This window comes from Grampus griseus (assembly GCF_964374135.1).
Source record: "Grampus griseus genome assembly, chromosome: 6".
Classification (NCBI taxonomy): Eukaryota; Metazoa; Chordata; class Mammalia; order Artiodactyla; family Delphinidae; genus Grampus; species Grampus griseus.
Genome location: NC_139000.1, coordinates 53,546,396 through 53,568,563, shown reverse-complemented (window position 1 = coordinate 53,568,563; position 22,168 = coordinate 53,546,396). Strand labels below are relative to the sequence as shown.

The 22,168-nt window shown below is 34.3% G+C and overlaps 1 protein-coding gene across 3 annotated transcripts in view; it reads left to right on the top strand.

The window, feature by feature from the left end:
* RFX3 (regulatory factor X3) overlaps positions 1–22,168 on the top strand; it is a gene marked incomplete at its 3' end in the record, with an annotated part of 230,370 nt that overhangs the window by 143,311 nt on the left and 64,891 nt on the right. For all 3 annotated transcript variants that reach the window (XM_082657253.1, XM_082657254.1, XM_082657252.1), the window contains 2 exons: positions 11,294–11,368; positions 19,748–19,929. In XM_082657253.1, the coding sequence (XP_082513379.1) occupies positions 11,294–11,368; positions 19,748–19,929 (257 nt within the window). The remainder of the gene's footprint in view (positions 1–11,293; positions 11,369–19,747; positions 19,930–22,168) is intronic.

Genomic DNA, 22,168 nt, shown 5'->3' with positions numbered 1-22,168 from the left:
ATGCGTGGTGTGGGACATAAACAGCCCTACCAGTTGTTCAAACATATATAAAATTAATAATTAAAACAGAATTGCCTAGGCACATGAATAGACCAGTATAGGCCAGTAATAGACTATAGGCCAAATGCATATAAGAATACAACATATGACAAATGTGGCATTGCCTGTCAATAGAGAAATGATATTATTGATAAATAATGCTTGGGACAGCTGGATAACTATTTTTAAAAGAAAATTAGATTGGTTCCATACATTGCTCCTTATATAAAAATTAATTTCACTTGGATGGAAAATTTTTTTTATTATTATTCTGTTATAGTGGGGAAACATGATGTAAAATTCAGATCCTACAAAAAAATACGCTGATGTGATCAACTACATAAAAGTAAAAACATTCCATATGACAGAAACCACAGCAACAAAAGGCAACAGTGAAACAACAACCTCGCATAAAGTTTTGAAATGTTATATTCAAAGCATGAATTCGTTTAATATATAGACCACTCATAGAAATCCTTCAGAAAAAAAAGAGACCAAAATGAGGAAGGCATTTGAAGAAGCAGTTCACTGAAAAGGAAATGAAAAATAAACTACAAAGATACCATTTTTCATCTCTCACACAGGCAAAGTTAAAAAGTTAGTAAACCTTGGCAAAGGTGTGAAGAAACAGGCAGTTTCATTGTTGATAGTACTAAATTGGTACAGGATTGGAGAGCAATAAGGAAATTTTTATTAAGATTGAAAATCCAAAAAAAAAAAAAGATTGAAAATACACATAGCCGCTGACTCAGAGAGTACTTCTAGGAATTTAATCCACTGATGATACTCTTACATATGTGAAATGCTGCATAAACAACTGTATTCATTGTAGAGTTATTTGTATTAGAAAAAGATTGGAAGAATCCTAATTGTCTATCAGCAGATAAATAGTTAAATACATTTTAGTGCATTTGTTCATTCAGTGGAATTTTGTACGGCCATTAAAAAGAGTGAGGCAGTGTGTATATGTGTTTGCATGTGTGTAGATAGATAGATAGATGTGGAAAGATCTCCAGATATATTGTTAAATGAAAAAGCAAGGAGTAATGTATGTGTGTGTGTGTGTGTGTGTGTGTGTGTGTGTGTATGTGCGTGCATGCGCACGCATGCGTGCACATGGTGCACGTGTGCATTTAAATAGAAATATACATTTCTATATGCTTATGTAAGTACAAAGATATCTCTAGAAGAAGGAATGAAGGAAAAAAAGGTGGGAAGCATGTGAATATATTTTCTATTCAAAAAAAGTGATTTATTATTTTTAAAAATCTTAGTCAAGCTCTTAATGATTATAAAGTGTATCTATTTGGTCATGCTATCCAAATGCATGTAACTGAAACAACCCTTTCTTTATGTGCCCAGTATAAAGATTGTCTATGAGGTATCATGATTCAAGTTAAACCTTGATCCTAGGTTTCAGAAAAAATTCTTCTTTATTAGACTGTTGAAAGTTTAGAGAATGAAAATGCGCATTAAATTTAGTAAAGATTTCTAGAGCCATTCTTATTCAATATTTTGGGGTGAAGGTGAATGTTTGGTATATTCATGTACTTAGAGTCACTCACTCTCTCAAACATTTATTGAGCAATCACTATTGACCAGCCACTGTGCTTCTATGAATATAAAGGTTTACAATATGAGTAATGGAGCTAATTTCATCACTGAAAGGTACCTAATCCTCCAAGGCAAAAATAGAAATACACAAATAGCCCCCAGACTTCTTTTAAGTGGTTAGTTTCATTTTCTTTCTCATCACATTATTTTTTAAATCACAAATGTTAATATGTTGTAAATTGATTAATTTTAGATTCACGAAAGTTGTGCTTATCTTCTGATTATGTTACTAACATAAACTGCAAAATTGTCTAAATGCTGGGTAGGATTGGATAGCAAGAGAATGAAAAAGAATGAAAATAGCAAAAATCCATATAATAAACTTTAAAACCACCCTTTAAACAGAGTTAGCAAGGGCCATTTTAGGAATGCCTGTTACCTCCCTACTTATTCTCCCTGAAGTATTAATTGCAGTCTAACCCTGGCAAAGAAAATAAATTTGATTATGTTTTAGTGCAGTGTTCTCAAACTTGAGTGTACATTATGTGTGGAGCATTGATTAAATGCACGGCTGGACCCCACCCCCAAGGCTTTTGATTCAGTGTGGAGAAGGACCCAAGATGTGCATTTCTTATAAGCACCTGGTGACTCTGGTAATGCTGATCCAGAATTACACTTTGAGAAAACCTCTGTTTTAGTGATTATATGAACTAAATACAAAGTGAAAATGTTCTTGGTACTCAGAATAATCTGCAAAAGGCAGATTTGAAATCTTAAATTTGAAACTATCAACTTGGCCTTAAATCCTATCACTTAATCCTAACCCAGCAGATTCCTGAAGGGTAATTGTAGCTCTGAGTGCTTATACAGTTGATATCTCAAAATTAGTTTTATTGTCACACATCAGTAATGCCAGTTTCACAAAGTCCTGGTGAGGGTGGAGGGAGGTAGGCTTTACAGAATAATCAGTGGAAGCCCGATACAACAGTCTTGGTTTCAGTTCACCTAGTTAAACCAAATGTTCTCAGAACACATTCAGTTCATGCAGGTATCTTCTTTATATGTTTTTTCTTATCAATATTTCAAAATAGCTTTAGGTGGTATGAAATTGCCAAAACTTCAGTCTGAAAGCATAATGATTAAAATTTTTTTCTCTAGATGTCATAAAATTATCAGTGAGTAAAAAATATTTCATGTAGTTAAGCATTTGCAAGACCTAAGCCTTCTTTGCTCTAAATGCTTAGTGTATAAGATTAAGATTTTGTCTTAGGTTTTATTCAAGAGGAGATGAAAAGCAAAGCTGGCTAGGTGTGTTTTCTGGGCTTTTTTAAGAGTTAAAAGAAGAACCCGTCCTGAATATCTGAGTTAAGCTTCTTTTTAATATTGCTGTGGAGTAATAGATTCATATGTTGATTTCTATATCACTTGAATATACAACTTACAGAGCGGTATCATATTCACAGCTTTATCCTCAGTGAGCTGTTTCTATCTGCATTGCAGGGACACGTGGGCCCAAGAGACACATGTAGATCCTTAGAAGGGATCCAGTTACTAGAAGGGAACTGATTTAACTGCTTCGTGCAGGGCATTCAAAGTTTGAGGGCCACAATCTACAATGAGAAATACCTTTACTTTGTGGCCCAGTACTCATACACATACATATATGCATACATTCATGAGTATACATCTATATATACACACATGACTATTATATACATATATACATTCATAGACAGAGGACTAAAACCAAAGTTCCAGGAAACAATACTTACCTGTACTGTGTGCCAGGACATTTGAGTATTTTCTACTCTATTTGATTTCTTTAATTTTTAAAAAATGCTGGTCAGGATAATTGATTTCATAACCTACTAATGGGTTACACCTTACTTTCTGAAAAGCGCTGCTTTGGACAAATTGAAGAAGAGATCAAACCATTAGCAGTACAGATATGAGCCACCAGAATGCAGTGTCCATTCTTTTTTTTTGGTTTTTAGTTGTTGTTGTTTTGCATTGCTAACAAGTGCCCAGATAATTCTAACAAGTGTCTAGGACCACTCTTGGAGAAAAACCTGGGTTGTGATTATATAGACTGCATGTAAAGTGAAAGGGTTTGTTTCCTTTGTGTTTCTGGTTGAAGTACTTGCTATAGAAGTCCCCCGCCACCCAACACACACACACCAGGAGGTGGTCATTTCTAACAGGTATAAGGGCGCTGGTCACATGCTCGTGTCAGCAGTCACAGATACTTTTTCTGAACAAGCCACCAAGTAGAAATTGTTTCTGTCTTACTTGATCTCAAACGCAAACAAAATATCAAGTCTTACAGTTCAGGAGAAAAATTACCCCAAAGGAAATTTCCAGTCTTAAGTGTATTCTCTTCATTGGGTTTCTCTAAAGAATTTACTATTCTTTCACAAGGAAACAAAAATGCTGTTTCTCTAAGAAAGTGTTAACTGGTGAGGTTAATAGAACAACCTGTATTAACAAGAAAATTCAATCATTATATAACTGTTTTTATGATGAGTAAAATTTAACTATCCATTCAAAAGTTTTTGTTGCTTTTTAAGTTGATCACTTTGAAATCATTTTCAAGTAATGCTTATTAATCATATGTAAACCCTTTCCTATTGGAAAGTAAATCTTGTTAACAGTAAATCATGTAGCAAATTTTAATTTTACAAGCCACCCCTCAGAAGATAGTTTCATTAAAAACAGTGATATTTCCTCTTGATTTATATTCTTGTTATATTTGTATAAAATGGAAATACTGTTGACCTCAGAGTGATAAACCTTGGATTCCAATCTCATGGTTAACACCTATGTAATCTCAAGAAAGTCCCCCAATCCCAGAGAGCCTCAATTTTCTGATCTGTGAAAAGGAGATAATATTGCTTGCCTTTGCTGTTTCACAAAGTTGTGAAGATCAAATGAGAATTAATGTAAAAAAGCTTTATAAATCATAAAGCATTATAGTATTACTTCTATTTTTAAATCACTTTCTTAAACAGTTCTAGAAAGGAAATAATTTCTACCATGAGACCAATTTTAATTATAGTGGTAGTTGAATATATCAATCTTGACCTTCAGTCTTTAAAAAAGATTAAAAAGCCATTTCAGAGTCAAGAGAATATGCCTTGACCTATAAAGACAATGAATAAGATGATATAATTGTTCTTTTTCCTTCTGTCTTATTGGCATGTAATTGAATGACTGGCTGATGTTTACATTAAGACAAAGTCCTAATTGTCCACATATATCATATTCTATTTGGGCCATTGAATAGATGTGCATAATGTGTATATAAATCACATGTACAGGGAATCCTCTTTTTTGCCCCATGCAACTCATGCAAAAGTTTCAGCACCTCTCACTTTGAGATCAGTCTTCCTCTTCCTTTTTACTGAGCGTGATTGGCATTCCCCAACATTGATGTATCCTGACGTTGGAAATAAGGTTAGCTCTAAAATAATTGTTTCCAAAGTTACTTAAAAATAAATAACTCTTTCTGTTAAAAGTAAATAATGGTGATGATAAAATTAATATCAACAATTTATGAAAGGCTCCGAACCTCTCCACATTTCCCTGCATTTGAAACTGAGGTTTACCTTTTTGACATCATCAACTGCCCCTAAATGAACCCTGGGCTCCAGCCAGTCTTGATTACTTGTACCTGAAGTATCTGTGAGTGGCATCAATTTTACTGAAGATGTTGTAGAGGAAAGAGCTGAGGTTTAGCATCACACTTTCCAGAGCACAGTCCCTCAAAGCCTCTCTGCACCACCTGTCCCCCCCAGTCTGTCCATTCATTTTACCAATGAGCATTCACCGCCAGTGTGCCCAGATCCCCGTCTCCTCAAATCTCTCACCCCTTCAGCAGAGCACTTAAACCTGATACTAACTCTGCTAAACAAGGGGCCATCCTGTGATAAGGATTCTCCTTCCTTAAAAGGCAATGGGGAGCTATAAATACCAATAATAAATAACGATGGGGAATTATAAATAATGGGGAAATGCTTTTTTTTTCTTTTTACATTGTTCTCTTTAAAAGTATTTGCTGCCTTAAGGAAACAATAAACAAGATGAAAAGACAACCCTCAGAATGGGAGAAAATATTTGCAAACGAAGCAACTGACAAAGGCTTAATGTCCAAAATATACAAGCAGCTCATGCAGCTCAATATCAACAAACAACCCAATCCAAAAATGGGTGGAAGACCTAAATAGACATTTCTCCAAAGAAGACATACAGTTTGCCAACAAACACATGAAAGAATGCTCAACATCACTAATCATTAGAGAAATGCAAATCAAAACCACAATGAGGTATCACCTCACACTGCTAGAATGGCCATCATCAAAAAATCTACAAACAATAAATGCTGAAGAGGGTGTGCAGAAAAGGGAACCCTCTTGCACTGTTGGTGGGAATGTAAATTGATACAGTCATTATGGAGAACAGTATGGAGGTTCCTCAAAAAATTAAAAGTAGAACTACCATACGACCCAGCAATCCCCCTACTGGGCATATACCCTGAGGAAACCATAATTCAAAAAGAGTCATGTACCACAATGTTCACTGCAGCACTATTTACAGTAGCCAGGACATGGAAGCAACCTAAGTGTCCATAGACAGATGAATGGATAAAGAAGATGTGGGACATGGATGCAATGGAATATTCCTCAGCCATAAAAAGAAACGAAATTGAGTTATTTGTAGTGAGGTGGATGGACCTAGAGTCTGTCATACAAAGTGAAGTAAGTCAGGAGAAAAACAAATACCGTATGTTAACACATATATATGGAATCTAAGAAAAAAAAAATGGTTCTGATGAACCTAGGGGCAGGACAGGAATAAAGACACAGATGTAGAGAATGGACTGGAGGACATGGAGGGGAGGGGGAAGGGGAAGCTGGGACAAAGTGAGAGAATAGCACTGACATATATACACTACCCGATGTAAAACAGATAGCTAGTGGGAAGCAGCCGCATAGCACAGGGAGATCAGCTTGGTGCTTTGCGACCAGCTAGAGGGGTGGGATAGGGAGGATGGGAGGGAGGCTCAAGAGGGAGGGGATATGGGGATATATGTATATGTACAGCTGATTCACTTTGATATGCAGCAGAAACTAACACTGCATTAACTAACTAACTAACATTGCAAAGCAATTATACTCCAATAAAGATGTTTAAATAAATAAATAAATAATGGAAAAAGTATTTGCTGCCTTAGTAAAAGTACAATATTGATCTCTTCTTTGAGCTTGGGAAAGGAGAATATAAACAGAATATTTACTGGACATCCAGACATCATTTGACCCCTCTTCTCTGTTCTCTCAACCTCTTTCCCTAAGGGCTTAGGTGTGACTTTTCTCTGTTGTCCTTTTCAGGACACTGATTCTTGGGTGGATATCTTACAAGCCTCAAGTGACCTTGGGTGCTTAGAGACTCTCCACTGGTCCCTGGATTCCAACAAGGCAGCATTAGCATTTGAGTGACTGGAAAAGAGTTTGCAGCCTGTGTTTTAGGCCACATGTTTATCATAGTGTGTATCTATCCCGCATCAGGTAATAGGTGCCCTGTCCCCTTCAGGTCCTTCTTAGAGGGATTGCTGTATCTTTTTTTTTTTTTTTGCGGTACGCGGGCCTCTCACCGTTGTGGCCTCTCCCGTTGCGGAGCACAGGCTCCCGACGCGCAGGCTCAGCGGCCATGGCTCACGGGCCCAGCCGCTCCGCAGCACGTGGGATCCTCCCGGACTGGGGCATGAACCAGTGTCCCCTGCATTGGCAGGCGGACTCTCAACCACTGCACCACCAGGGAAGCCCGGTTTGCTGTATCTTTGTAGGAGCTCCACTGAGCTTTATTTTTTTGCCTCCTAGATGTGAAATACAGCTTCTCCCTGTTCCTACTGATTTCTGTCCCTAATTCCTGAGAAATCATGGAAGAGTTTCTTCACTGGTGCAGTCTGCAACAGACATGCATACTTTCTATATTCCAAACAAATAGGGCTTTCTTCTGCCTTACAGAGCCCAGGTATTTTTTTCCTTGAATCTACCACACAAGAACTAAGGTCTTCCTGTTGCCATGTGGTCATATTTGTATCACATTTGTGACCATGCCACTCTATTTCAGAAGAAAAAATAGTTGTCATAGTCTTTAATGAGCACTCCATTCTTAGTATGGAGGGAAACCACTTGTGCCCAAATGAGGGAAACCACTTACACTGTTCCCTGGGATTCTGTCTTTTGAGAATTCAGTGTTTGGTTGGGGGAGCTGAGTCACACCTGTATTTACTTTAATTCTGCAGTTCCTAACTGGTGACACAAGGTCAGACATCGTTTTCTCATGGCAACTAGTATTACCTTCCTCTCTTTCTTCGCCCAAATTAAGCTTCACTCACAGCAAAACTCATGGGTGTCCCTGCACTCTCTGATGAAAGTCTGTTTTCCTGAATAGTCTTCACTGTGAACTACTCTCAGCAAGTGCTCAAACCTGGTCTGATTTTTCGAATTATGCTCTGTAGTGCCTTGTCGTGGGACACACTGCAAAGAGGTCTTTCATCTTTCTGCTAATGTGCAGTCAGAAAGAAACCTGGCCTATGCATGTAGGAAGCTCTCCACATTACCTGAGCTCTGACTCTTCAGACTTTGTCAGGCATTCTGTTGGGGTAGCATCTGAGGCTGGTGGTCTCACACTTATAATTCCTATGGCTGGAAGACTTTTCATTGATCTCTATCGCTTTTCTGCCCCAGAAGCCTGCCAGCCCTCTAATATTTCAGTGGTGTGTCTAAACACAGTGCAGAATCCTCTTCTCCAGTTTCTGAAAGTGTTTCTGCAGTAGCACTGGACCAAGGGTTTCTGTCTTTGACTGATAACCACCCTCAGAGTAGATTCCCATTCTCATGGGAATCCTGTTTTAGCTGGCGAACGTGGAGGGTTTTAATTCATCCCTAGTATATTGCTAACGATCTTTTTTTAGTCTTCCAGAAAAGACTGATTTTTCTAAGAATTCATGTGCTCATGGTGGCTGGAATGGTTATCAGTTTCTTACCTGCTCTTTCACATAGGGAGTTGTAAGTCTCACCCACTCCAGTAATGACACTTAATGCTCTATAAGCCTTTCCATGCTGAACATCTCATCTCAAATGGAACATCCCACCATTTGATCTCAGACGAGTTGCCATAGCTTCTTATCTGATTATGAATCAATAGTTCAGGATCATCATGAACCAGTCTAAACTGCCAAGCACCATGTATCCTAGCATTAGATAATCGTGAAGAAGAAATGTGCACTATTGACGATTCAGTCCTAGGGTGATTATTCAGTAAGAGATACAACTGGGCACTGTACCTTAGTTCAGACAATTGATTTTTCAAACAAAAAGCTAAGGTATACTCATAGTCTAAAGCTTAATTAGTTTAGGGAAGAAATGGAAAATGTTTATTTACCATACTTATTTTTTAATTGTCAAAAATAACCACAAATCCTTTAGTCATAAAGAAATAAAAATTGCTGTTAACAAACAAAGCCAGATGTGGATTTCTCCCTCATTATTGCTCAGCTATTATATTTTTGATAATTTTTACCTTTCACTTAAACCTATAAAATCACAAGATACAGATCATTTTATTTTTAAGTAGACCGAAATCTAACCTCAAATTTTCCACACTCAAACTTCAAAGAAAATGTAGGCATTTTAGCAAATTTGAATTTTGAGCAAATTCTTCCTAGAAGTGATTTACAGTCACATGAGGATAAGACTTTCCAGCTGTCTTTTTATATATGTTTTTTTGGTTGGTTTTTTTTTTTTTGGTTGTTTTTGTTTGTTTGTTTGTTTAGTTTTTTTTCATGTGGGCCATTTTTAAAGTCTTTATTGAATTTGTTACAATATTTCTTCTGTTGTCTTTTATGTTTTGGTTTTTTGGCCATGAGGCATGTGGGATCTTAGCTCCCGGACCAGGTATTGAACCCACATCCCCTGTGTTGGAAGGCGAAATCTTAACCACTGGACCACCAGGGAAGTCCCGATATATGTTTTCTCTCTGAAGACAAGAGCACTTATTGATGCCTTTTTAAGAGATGTAATACTGAGGTCCTTTATAGTTTTAGTTTAACATTTTGGTAAAATGTTTACTCATTACATTTACATTACTCTTTCCATAATTTTTTTTTGGTTTGTACAATATCATTTTCTTCAGTTTATTTTCAAGTATAATGATGAACTACATTAACCTTCCATCTGGTAAAGAGTGTTGCAGAAGCCAATTAACTTAATTTTGTGATTAAAAAAAAGTTAATCATATAATAAATTGTATTATATCATCTTATGAATTATTATATACTTTAAGAGTATTTTTTCTATAATTTCTACCTAACATTCTTTTCTGTATTACATTTTATTAACTCTAGGGAAGAAGAACAAGTAACTTGGGGAAATAACATAAAATTAAAGCTACTAATTCCTAAGAAAGTTAAATTTAATGTTGACATAATTGAGACTGAACATTCTGTGTATAAAGTATTCCACCATAAAGCAGTTGTAAACTTGATGGAAAAAAAAAAGACTTTGCTTTGCTATGGATTTTGCCATCCATCTTTTTTTTTTTTTTTTTTTGGTAGGGGGAGGCAGTATGTTGAAATTTCAAGGCATCATTAATTTTCATAGCCAATGTAAAGTATGTTATCTGTATTTGAAAGCATGAAATATTTTTTATAACTGCTTATAGGGATGTTGATTTGATCAGATAGCAAAAATAAAAATAATGATTTCTTTCCTATATAGTGTGATTTTTAATTTAACTGTAGTTAATATTGTTAATAGAATCCAGTAATCAAATACAGGGTGTTTGGAACCTGATCTTACAGTAAGTGCTATAGTGCTAGGAGCTGAGAGATAGTGATCTTTAAATATGAGGTTATCGAGAGTGCATCTCATTTATTATTGGCACCTGCTACTTAATTAAGGTGTTATGATTGCTCATGGTGTGCTGAGATTACACGGAAGAAAACTGTTTCTCTGATTGTCCCTTTTTTTGTTGGCTCTGAATTATCTTCTCTTCTACATTCCATTTCTGCTATCATTTCTAATAGCTCTGCCTCACCACCACATCCTAAACTATGATGTAGGGACCATGATTACATCTAAATGTGTTCATACTAATGACCCTCCACTTCCAAATTTTAATACAGGGTTTAGAGAAGAATGGATAGATTTAGAAGCTTTTGAACATTGATGAAGGTGTCTTTGCACATTTGCATTAAAATACTAATGCATATTAATAAAACACAAATCTGCAGTAGTTTTCTTTTGTGACAGAACGGAACAAATATTAAATACTCTTTGGGTGGGAGACTGTTTAGAAAGAGAGCGGTTACTCTCTCACATGTTGAACTACGAAAGTCAAGAATATTTTAACTAGCACAATCCTCTGGGGTTCCTGCTTCTCAGGTCTCCCTTCTTATATAATTATGGAATATTCAAAAAGGTTTACTTTTGTGATTGAGCTTATTATTAGTGTGCCTATTTTTATGTTATTCTCTGGGATTGGGGGGAGGAAGGAGGAAATACACATTTAGTGAGAGCTATTCATTAGCCACCATTGAAGAAGAAATTGAACTTTAAAGAATCTATCAAAAATTCTCTGGTGAGCCTTTTATTACTATCTTGTCTTGAGCCCTTTTTTTAATGACATCTATTATCAGATTGAAATGGCGATTGAGACGCTGCAAAAGTCTGACGGTCTGTCCACTCACAGAAGCTCTCTTCTCAACAGCCATGTAAGTTGCCTCTTCTTCATGTAAACTAATCTCTTGCTTGTTCTGCATGTGTTGCTTGCTTCTAAATGCTTGTTTTATTTATTTACTTATTTATTTTGCTTCTTAACCTTCCTTTCTCAGCCCCTTATGATCTCTGTATCACTTAATGGCAATTTTGCACAGTGGAATATCTAAAAATAGAGCCCCCAATATACTACTTCACTAGGTTTTTTTACTGTTTTGATACAGATATATTTCCAAGTTAATAACAAGCTACCAAATATTGGTAAAAAGTAACTGATGATTTAAATTTTTCTAGTGTGATATTTATTTACTGTGAAGCAAATGTTTATAATCTGCATCTTCGAGTCTGAGACAGAGAAATGGTCGTGTCTGTTTGTATGACCAGTAATATTCTTTAAGTGGAAAAAAGATTGTTAATGCCAAACCCAATGATAAACTGTTCGAAATGATTTATTTACCAGTAAGACTATATAAAATGAGCAGGAAACAGCTACCTAGATGAGCTCAGGTCCTAAGACCTAAAGAAAAATGAATCCGGGCCAAAAGAAGAAGTGGGATTCTAGATAAGCCATAAACTGCCAATAATTCAGATAAAACAGGATTATTGTTACTATTTTTTAAAGCTTTTAACTGTTATCAGATGCAGCATCACTACAACACCGGTGAGTGTAAGAAGAATGATGACAATTTGTGAAACTATAAACATTTTCATCAAATGTACAAATTTTGGGGACTCAATGAAAATGATGATTAAAAATTATTTTGTTATGATTTCTGAATATATGGGAAAAAGTAAATAGACCTATGATTTAAATCTGTCTAGACAGTTCTGCTGAATTAATGTCAGTAACAATATAGTAAGAATTAGAGTTTTTCCTCCCAGCTGACAGTGTATTCTTAAATTTGGAGATAAAATTATTATTTTTAATTCTTCCCCATATTTTGTGACTGAAAAGTCCAAAATTGGATCACCCAAGTGAAATAAAATATCATTATTTTTTTCAATAAACCTGAAACATTTAGCTCATAGAAAATGTTTCACTGTGCTTTTTAAATATTTGAATTTTCAAACATTTAAATTTTATATTCCAACATAACACAAAATACTTCCTTATGTTCTTACACATTTATTTTTAGATGAAGTGGTTTGTTTCTTTTTCAAAGGGAAGTATATCATGACAAATAAAAACAAGTTAACCTACTTGGAGAATGACTACAATTTTGATGAAAATTATAGATTCTGAATTATAAAACAATATATACCTTGGCCCTTCTTTTGAAAGTTTAAGGAATATGATTTTTCCCCTTTCTGAAAGTTTGTATGCAGTACATCACTCTTTTACATGTTTCATAGGTATATTCCTGCTGTGCTAGCATGAGTCTGTGGTTGTGTGTAGAGACTGATTTACTCTCAACTTTTAGGATGTATGTTTTGGGGAGGGGGCGAGGACCATCTGGTGTTTTGTTTTGAAAATGGCAAGGGAAAATGTTGTTCATTTTTAGTTGAAAATGTGCAGGGATATAAGAAAAAGAATCCTGAAATTTCCAGTTACCTTTTTTGAACTTTCAGACTTCTATGAAGTTGTGCTTTGATATTCAATTCACATCTCATTGTCATTTGAGATATATACTTCAGTAAAATATGTGATGTGTTTAATTTTAACTTGAATTACCCATCTTAATTAGCATTTTTATGAACAATAATGTGGATATAAGAACATTTTTGTATATTTTTATTTGTTGGTTTTTTGAAACTTTTCAAATATGTTTTTTTTTCATTGTTATTCTCTTGTAAAATTCATGAAGTAATATTTAATGTTAATGAATGTGTGAATTAAGCTGCATAAACAACAGATACATGTTTGTTACTCTATGGCTTTGTACTTTTTATTACATAGCATGGCAACTCTTCCATACTGTTTATAACTCCCAGAGGCATTTCAGTATATACAGAGTGGGCATAAATGTTGCTAATGTAGTGATAATCTTTCTCTAAATATCTTGATTCACTTTTATTACACCTCTGAGGTACAGTTAAGTTTATTTAAAAGCAACACATTTATAGTCAAGTCTCTGGAAATACAAAGGATTCTAAAGATGTTTATAAACAGTGGAGAAGGGATCAGTGTTTTCTGCTGACCGGTCAGGCTTTGTTTCCACCTGAACCCATTAGAAGATCATGCTGTCTTTCTGTCCTTGGAAAATTAGTGATGCTCCTAATTTTTGTTAGATTTATCCAAGCAACTGGCATAAGCTACTACATGCATTCCAGTTGATAATCACCTGCTAAGGGTATTTTAAATTCTGTTAAAACCTAATTGATGATTTTCAGTTGTGTAGAAAAATTTTAGTGGCGAGGGTTTTTTTTAATTTAAATATGGCTAACAACTTAAATGTTAATAAGCTCTAAGTTATCTTTATCCCTTCCTATATAGCACATAATATAGAATCATTTGAGATTTGTGGGATTCTTTGAAGTGGACATAAATTCAACCTTATGATAATAGTTCCCTGACATCAGTTTCTACAAAGGATCAATTTCATTAGGCAAAATTTAGGAGAAATTATCAATAATTTGTGTCCCATACCTACTAGTTTCTGAAGAGGGATCTTAGTCATGATTTTTGAGCTGAAAGTCTGTTGTCATTCTATTTTGCAATATGGAATAGATGGATTTTCTATTTTCTCTTTATATATTCGATTATTCACAATAATTTGGAAAATTCTTATTAGGATAAAATCAAATAAATAATCCCCTGTTGGTATAATCCAACTTGATTTCTTTGTTTTTCACCTCTCTTTCTACACATTAGAAGATTTAGTGAGGTATTAAATTTTATATCCCTTTTTCAACATATTCTTAAGAGTATTTTGTACTACTGGTCTATTTTTATCATCATGCTCTTATCATCCAGGTCAAAAATGCATGTATAACTTGCCTATTTCATACACAACATAGCGCCTCATCTGTGACTGAGTAGTTACACTGAGTGCCATGTTCCCTTCTATTAACATTATTAACATAATGGCACTTATTCCAGTAGTAGCATTATATAGGCAGACAATAAATATTTATTGACAAGTGAAAATTCCAAGACAGTAAAGATTTTATATGTTTTATCCACTGATGCACCCCTGGTGCCTAGAACAGTGCCAGGTACATAGTAGGTGCTCACTAAATATTTGCTAAGTGAATAAATGTAAGAGACAAGTAATAGAAGGGAACAGACCTTATTTTGCCTTCAGTATTCTAAGTACCTTTGCCAATCATGTGTGCATTTATTTGGGGACTCACACGTGTATTCTTTGTTACCAAGTATGCTTCAATTAGGTGTATGTGTGAGCATTGTTGATAAGACAATGGTCTCCCTGCACACCATTTGAGTGAAAGAATGTATGGCCGAGCTATCATTTCCCCGTGTACAACCTTTAGTTTTTTTTATTTAAATATTTTTATTTCTAAATTTTTTGGCATGTGAAGATGTTATGGGTAAATGATGTGTAGTCTGCCTAAATCAAATTAGAATATCTTAATTTTCTTCATTGCAGACTTAAGTTTATTTTATACTTCTTCTCAGTTGTAAATAATATAAATTGGCATTTAATGGTTATATTGTATCAAATTTGGGATATTTTAGATTATAAATTTAAATACAGAAACATTCTTAAATTAATTGTTCCCAAATTTCACGTAATGTTTTTCAGCTTGTGCATTTTTAAAATTCCATTTAAAGTATATAAAAAGCTTTAGGCATTTATTTTATATACCTTTTACTATCTAGTAAATAATGATTTTTGCTGGTTTTAGCTACTGAAATATATTCAGCTCAAAGCAAAACCTTGTTTTATGCTTACTTTCTCTTGACTTGGCTGTGCTGTAAATATAAGTTATGATGGAAATAAGACCTGTCAAAATGCACATCATCAGTGAACTGAACTTAAAATGAATCCTAATGGATAATAATCCATCTGGGGGAAAATGCCAATGTTACATTTAGATGTTAATTGGGGAATGCAATAATGTATATTTTTTTAATTTGTCAATCAGTATTTCCCTTTGGGACAAATAGGAACTGTTCATCTTCCTTAATCTACCCTGATTAATATAGATTAAATGCAAAGGTTGAAAGATGCAATTATCTTGGTTTCTACCCTTACGTGAATTTACATTAGTTCATTAGTAGAATAAACAGGTTTTAAATATAAAGGTTAAAAGTTCCTATAGTATTTCATGGGCTTTTAAAATCATAAATATAAACAAATATTTTATAAGACATCTTATAAAAGAGTAAAAGAAATAGCAATAGTTATTTCTAAATTACTAAATGTTAAGGGTATTGAATTAGTGTCCAAATACATTTTATAAAAGAGGAAATCCAAGGAAACAATATATCTTCTAATAGGCATGAACTTCCCTGGGGCAGCACGTGGAGTGTATACCTTCAGGTTACACTTAACTGCCAAGTTTCTCTTATAATAAAAATTAATCCTTTCTTATACTATGTTTTAGACTCAAAGATCTGACAGAACTTTATCACCGTGTCAAAACTCGAAGGTTAAATACTGGCATGTAGAATGCAGATTAATCCCCAGCTAAATCTCAAAATCTTATCTGGTAGCTCCTAAACCAGTTTCCACTTACACAGTCAATTTGTGGGAGCACTACTCCTGGGTGTGCAGTTGTTGGCAGGCTTCCTAGTTGGAGCAGTCATGGCTGCAGCAGAGCCACCTCCATCCTTCAGGGCTTTTACCTCCGCTTGACCTCCTGCCCTTCCCAAGTGATCTCCAGGCTTCTGGGAAGGAATAAGAGCTCCTCCTCCTGCAAGCAAAGGGCAGGGAACAAAGTGTAGCTTTGCTACTGTAAAAGTGATAGTCACTAGAATACCTGCATACCCACTCTTGTGGAATTTTTCAAACCAACTAATGATTTTATATATATATATATATATATATATATATATATATATATAAAATATACATATGTATGTAAATATGTATACACGTGTGTGTGTACACACACAGACACACAAATACATATTACAGATAAACTCAGATTTTTAAAAACTGGATTAGAAATGAAGAAAAACCTTTAACAATGTAAAATTATGTAAGAAGAACAATCAGTTTGCAAAAGAGCCAGTCCAGATTCTGTGACTTGCTTAGCCACTTCAGAGGACCATGTGGCCAATCCATTAAAAGCTTCGTTTTCTCCAGGTTATTCACTAGGGGCTTGAGTAATATTATTCAGGCTTATGAGTATTTTATTTTTATTATTTTTATTTATTTTATTTTATTATTATTATTTTTTTGCGGTACGCGGGCCTCTCACTGTTGTGGCCTCTCCCGCTGCGGAGCAGAGGCTCCGGACGTGTAGGCTCGGCGGCCATGGCTCACGGGCCCAGCCGCTCCACGGCATGTGGGATCTTCCCGGACCGGGGCACGAACCCGTTTCCCCTGTATTGGCAGGAGGACGGACTCTCAACCATTGCGCCACCAGGGAAGCCCTGGATCATGAGATATTAATAAACTCTCATTTTTAGATATTTGTGTTTACTTTTAAGTAATTAAATATTGCAAGGTAAACAGTTAAGGCAGTTTACAGAAATTTTTAAGTTGTATCTGATTAATTAAACAAATTATTTTCATTTGATTTATATCTTATTAAAAGTATTCTACATCAGATCTATTTTATTATTTGTATACTTTTGGTTATAAAGTTCACATTATGAAATTGATTATTTTTCCATTTCTGAAAAAAAAAGCCCTTTAACGTTTCATATATAGATATATGTTCTGTTCATTAGCAAAGGAAGAAATATTTGATTTTTTATTGATTTTTATTTTTTGTTAAGAAATATACCATTTTGGCTTTGACAATATGCCTTATTATTTGAGGATACATAGACATACATACAAACATATCTGTGACATTTTTAACTTACTGGCATTGTTCAATGCTTGTAGATGTGGGCACTTCATTAGTTCAGTTGCCAAATATTACTGTTTTTCAAAAAATACTTATAGTTTTTATATGCTTGCCCATTTTATGGTGTTTTTAAAAAATATTCCTTGATCTCAAGGGATTAAATTCCTCATAGAATATTCCTTTCTATATTCTGTATTTCAATATTCTTTATTTCTATATTCTTTATATATTTAGAATGCCAATGGAAGGCTCTATCTAGTATATGTACACAAAACAAGAGCCATCATTTGTGTGCAGTATGGTTCACTAGAGCTGCCCTAACACCATTCAAATGAGGAAACAATGCTTTCAGATCCCAGTCATCTTACTGAGGCACGTGGATGAAATATGTGAGGCAGGTTTGCTTTGCCACATTTTATGTGTCGTCTCTGTCAGTTGTTTCATAATCAACAAAGTCTTAAAATTTCAAAAGGAACACTAGAGACATACTGACCCACTGTTGTAGGCAGAATACTAGTCTGAGCCTTTATAACTGGATTTTCCCATCAGTTTACCACCTCTGTTTACACTAAATGAATATGTATATGTGAACTTATTCTATGTGTCATGTAGAGTACTCAGAAATCATGTGTGAATGCCTCTGGAAAACTTGTTTACTGACAGTAAGGTTACAGATGATTCATATGAAAAGAATTTTTTTTGACCTGTAAATTTTTTGGTCATTATAAAAATGAATGTTTATTTTGTGTAATCTTTTAAAAATTTCATAGGGGAGCGTTGTATATGTTCAGAGGCAATAGGTATATTTAAATGTATTCATATGTGTATGTGGTTCATAGAGAACCTAAAGGCTTCCTGACCAGAACGTTAATTTTATTTTTATTTTTAAAACTACTCTGCTCTGTCTTATAGGCTTGGTGGCCATATTTTCTAAGCCAACATCAAGTATAGGTTAATGACATGTTTGATTACATAAATATCATGTAGGAATATTTGAAATTAAAATTGTTCTGGAAAATTCAGCTGTCACGGTTAAAGAAAATAATTCTGACAATATTTTTAATGGATTTTCTTATTAAGAGTCTGAAAGTGTAGGTTCTAAGCTTGATCACAAATCTTAAAATACGTAAGCAAAATGGAGAAATGCTTTAGTTTGAGTGTTCTTATTATCATTTTTAGTATGTGACTGTAAATTCCTGGAGGACAGGAGTGAGGTCACATTCATTTTTACATCCATAGGAGCCTAGCACATTGCCTGACTGATAGTTGATGCTCAGTAAAGGAATTCTTTTCCTTCCATAACTTACATTTAACTTGAATTGCATGTAGAATATCACCTTTTTATCACACCTTCTATATATGGCATGGAAATTTGGTTGAGACAAGTAATGTGACATATATGCTGCTTTTGTAGAAATAATAACTGGTATGCAAATAATCAGGAAAGTGTGTTGGAAACCAGATCAAGCACTGAGATGGTGTATGTATGGCCTTAAGAAAGTCATTTAAACCTATTTCAGTTCTCCTGTTATAAATAAATAATGAACAGATTGATAATTCGATTTTTCTAATGTTGAAACTCAGTACTATATACATAAATTAGATTTTTCTAAAAATTTCCTGCACATTATGTACTTTACAGATTATTTTTTAAAAATTCAGACGGGACAACATAAAACTTTAAAATGTGAACTATAGATTGAGAAAACATTGCTTTACCAACTACCATTGTAGTATGTCTTCCAAAATTATGAAAAAACATAGCTTTGAGGTAGAAAAACTCAAATGATTGTAGTAAATTATTCCTTTTCATTACACATATTTTTTTAAACCAGTCTCTAGGGAGTTTTTTCTTTCTGGGGAAAAAAAGACTGAAATTTTTCCTTACTGCTTGTAGAATTTGTCCCAGTGGATAATACCATTATTGTATTATCTTGTATAAGTAAATTGGATAAATAAATTAGAATTCTATAAAAATGAATAGAACCTTAGTGTAAATAATTATACAAGGCAGCCTGCTGTTCATGTGTTGTAACAAACCAACACTAACGACATATTATGTGCCATGCTGCCAGGCTTGGTAACATGTTTTTTTTCTGTACAATTATAAATTATATTTATAACCAGTTAATGGTATTATTTGAGTTCCTTGAAAAGGTATTTGTCTCCAAAATAGCAATCAATACAAGGAAAATTAGTATGTCTTTATATGTGCTTGAATGTTTGAAGGAATGGACATGGTCTGTGGTCAATAAATGACGGTCAGCTATTTACACTTCTGAGAGTTTTCAAAGTCAGATTACACAGTCCTCTGAATTACAACAGTTTACCTATTACATGGCTTGAGGAAGATCTTCTGAGTGTTTCTGTGTATTACAGTTGCAGTGTCTTAGAGACATTTTGGTGAATGATTTGGTTTCTCTGTGTTTACCCTGTCTTGTTTATACTAGCTCCAGTGGCTATTGGACAATTACGAGACAGCAGAAGGAGTGAGCCTTCCCAGAAGCACTCTTTACAACCACTACCTACGACACTGTCAGGAACACAAACTGGACCCAGTCAATGCTGCTTCTTTTGGAAAACTTATAAGGTCAATTTTTATGGGGCTACGAACCAGGAGATTGGGAACCAGGTTAGTACTAAAAATAATATCATAAACTAATCTCTCTTTTTTAAACTATAGCTTTAAACAATATAGTTCAGTATATTGTTTGGGCAAAAGTACTTGATTACAGATAACATATAAAGAAAAACTAAAGAAAGCTCAGTTTATAAAATCCCCCAGGAAAAGGAAAGGCCATTATTCACTGAAAACTGCCATTCCAGTATGATGCATTGTCCTACTAAACATCAACAGAGTAAACAAAGCTTTGAGAAAAACTGATTCTCAAATCACATAGAAATGAGCAGACCAAGCTATTAATGGAAGATTTATATATGATACTTTAAAAATTAGTATATATCACTATCTTCTCTTTTGAAGAATAACTGTACTAAAGATGATGAGTAAAGTGACAAAGTTAAGTGGAAAACTGTGTATCTCTTGACTTGCAAAATTACATTGAAATGTCTTTATAAAAAACTCCTCTATTTGAATAGAGTAAAAATTAAAGCTGAGTTTTTCATTTCATTTCTGGAGACCAATTAAAAATAATTTAGTGAACTTGCAGATTTGAGGTGTTTGAAGCTCTCAGTTAATGACCTGGTCCTTTTTAACTTCTTATTGGCCTTTTTAAAACTCTTGATTGTGAAGCCATGCATCTATGGAAGTAAAAATATAGTATAGTTCCATTGCAGAGAAACTAGTAATGTGAAGAAGACTTACTTTCTCTGTTTCCTTCCTTTGTAAATAGATATGAGTGTTTTTACTAATCAAAACATGCTGAAAATAATACTTAGAACTATAGAGCTTCATTTTTGCCTTGCTATAATTTTTACAAGTTATCATAACAAATATTTTGAATAGCTGAGCAGAATGATATGGATGTTTTTGATTTCCTAAATCTTATAAAATCCATATTTAGAAGTATAAAAATAAAGATCCTATACTGTATATGACAGATGATATACCTTTAATGAGTTATAAGTCACAGCCTCATAGTATTCTAGTAAAGCTTTTTAAATATTCTTAATAAAATAAACAGCCTCAGTAATTGACTTCACTATAAATTTATACAAAAAGAAAGGAGTGTGGCCATTTTATGATATTTACAAGGTCTATATGTAGTCAAAGTGTGAATATTAAGTGATTGTACAGCTTTCAGATTGCTGGAGGTTCGGTTCTCTCATAAATGTATTTTCTTCTATCTGTACTTGAAAGGATAGTATATTTTAAACTGAAGAATATGATTGTTTATTTGGAGTAAAGGAACTAGCTTCCAGTTCCTTGAAAAAACCTTGTTTCGCTAGTATTTTTTTCCCTAGAACCAGGAAAATCATTATTTGGGGACCTAACCTACTATATCCTAGCTGATGGCTCAGTAGTTATGCATACTGTGCCAATATTTTGAATCTCTGGACTTTATTCAGCATTGTAATAGCTGTATTGTTGTGCCCGTTTTGTTACTGAAAGAGATTTCAATGGATCCTATTTTGAGGCTCCATTCAAACCTTGAAACACATCTTTAAAATAGAAACGGACAAAACTGGGGTTGTTTGGGTTTGTGAATGAGTAGAATCCATACTCTATATAAGTACATATTGCAATATTGCAGCTTTTTCTTTCTGATGTTCTTTACTTCCCCCTCTCACTATGTAGCAATTGTGTATCCTGTTCCTTTTAAAATTGTATGTAGTCTTGTAATTAGAGATGGAAAACAAAGCCTAGAAGAATAAGGAGAAAAGAAATCCTAGGGAGAAAGTTTGAACAAATACTGTGTTATGAAGCTAGCAGAACTCTAATGTAGAAAAACTGACAATGATAGGGGTGAAGTGCCAGAGGTTCTTTCTACCATGGAAACTGTGTTAGCATTCATTCTACTCCTCACCCAGGGCACAGAAAGAAAAGCAGTATAAATCATGAGGCAAACCAACTGAGATTTTTTTTTTTAAGTAAACCATAAACTGTTATTTATCCATCGATAAGATTATCTGGTGAATTCATTAAAACCAGAACCAAACTTCTGCTCAAGTTTCTGGAGCTAAGTAAAAGATAAGTAATATCACCATGTTTCTAAACAAAGGTAAATCAAAAGGTAGCTTTTGTTGTCTCCAAATTAAGTTTAAACAAAAAAGACCATGGAACATACTGATTTCCCCCAACCATCTTCAGTGGAATAGAAAGAACCGCCTCTCCTCCAACCCATCCAAGATTCCAATTTATAGGAAACTGGAGAGAAACTAGGTACTTCGTGTATTTTGGGGTCTCACAA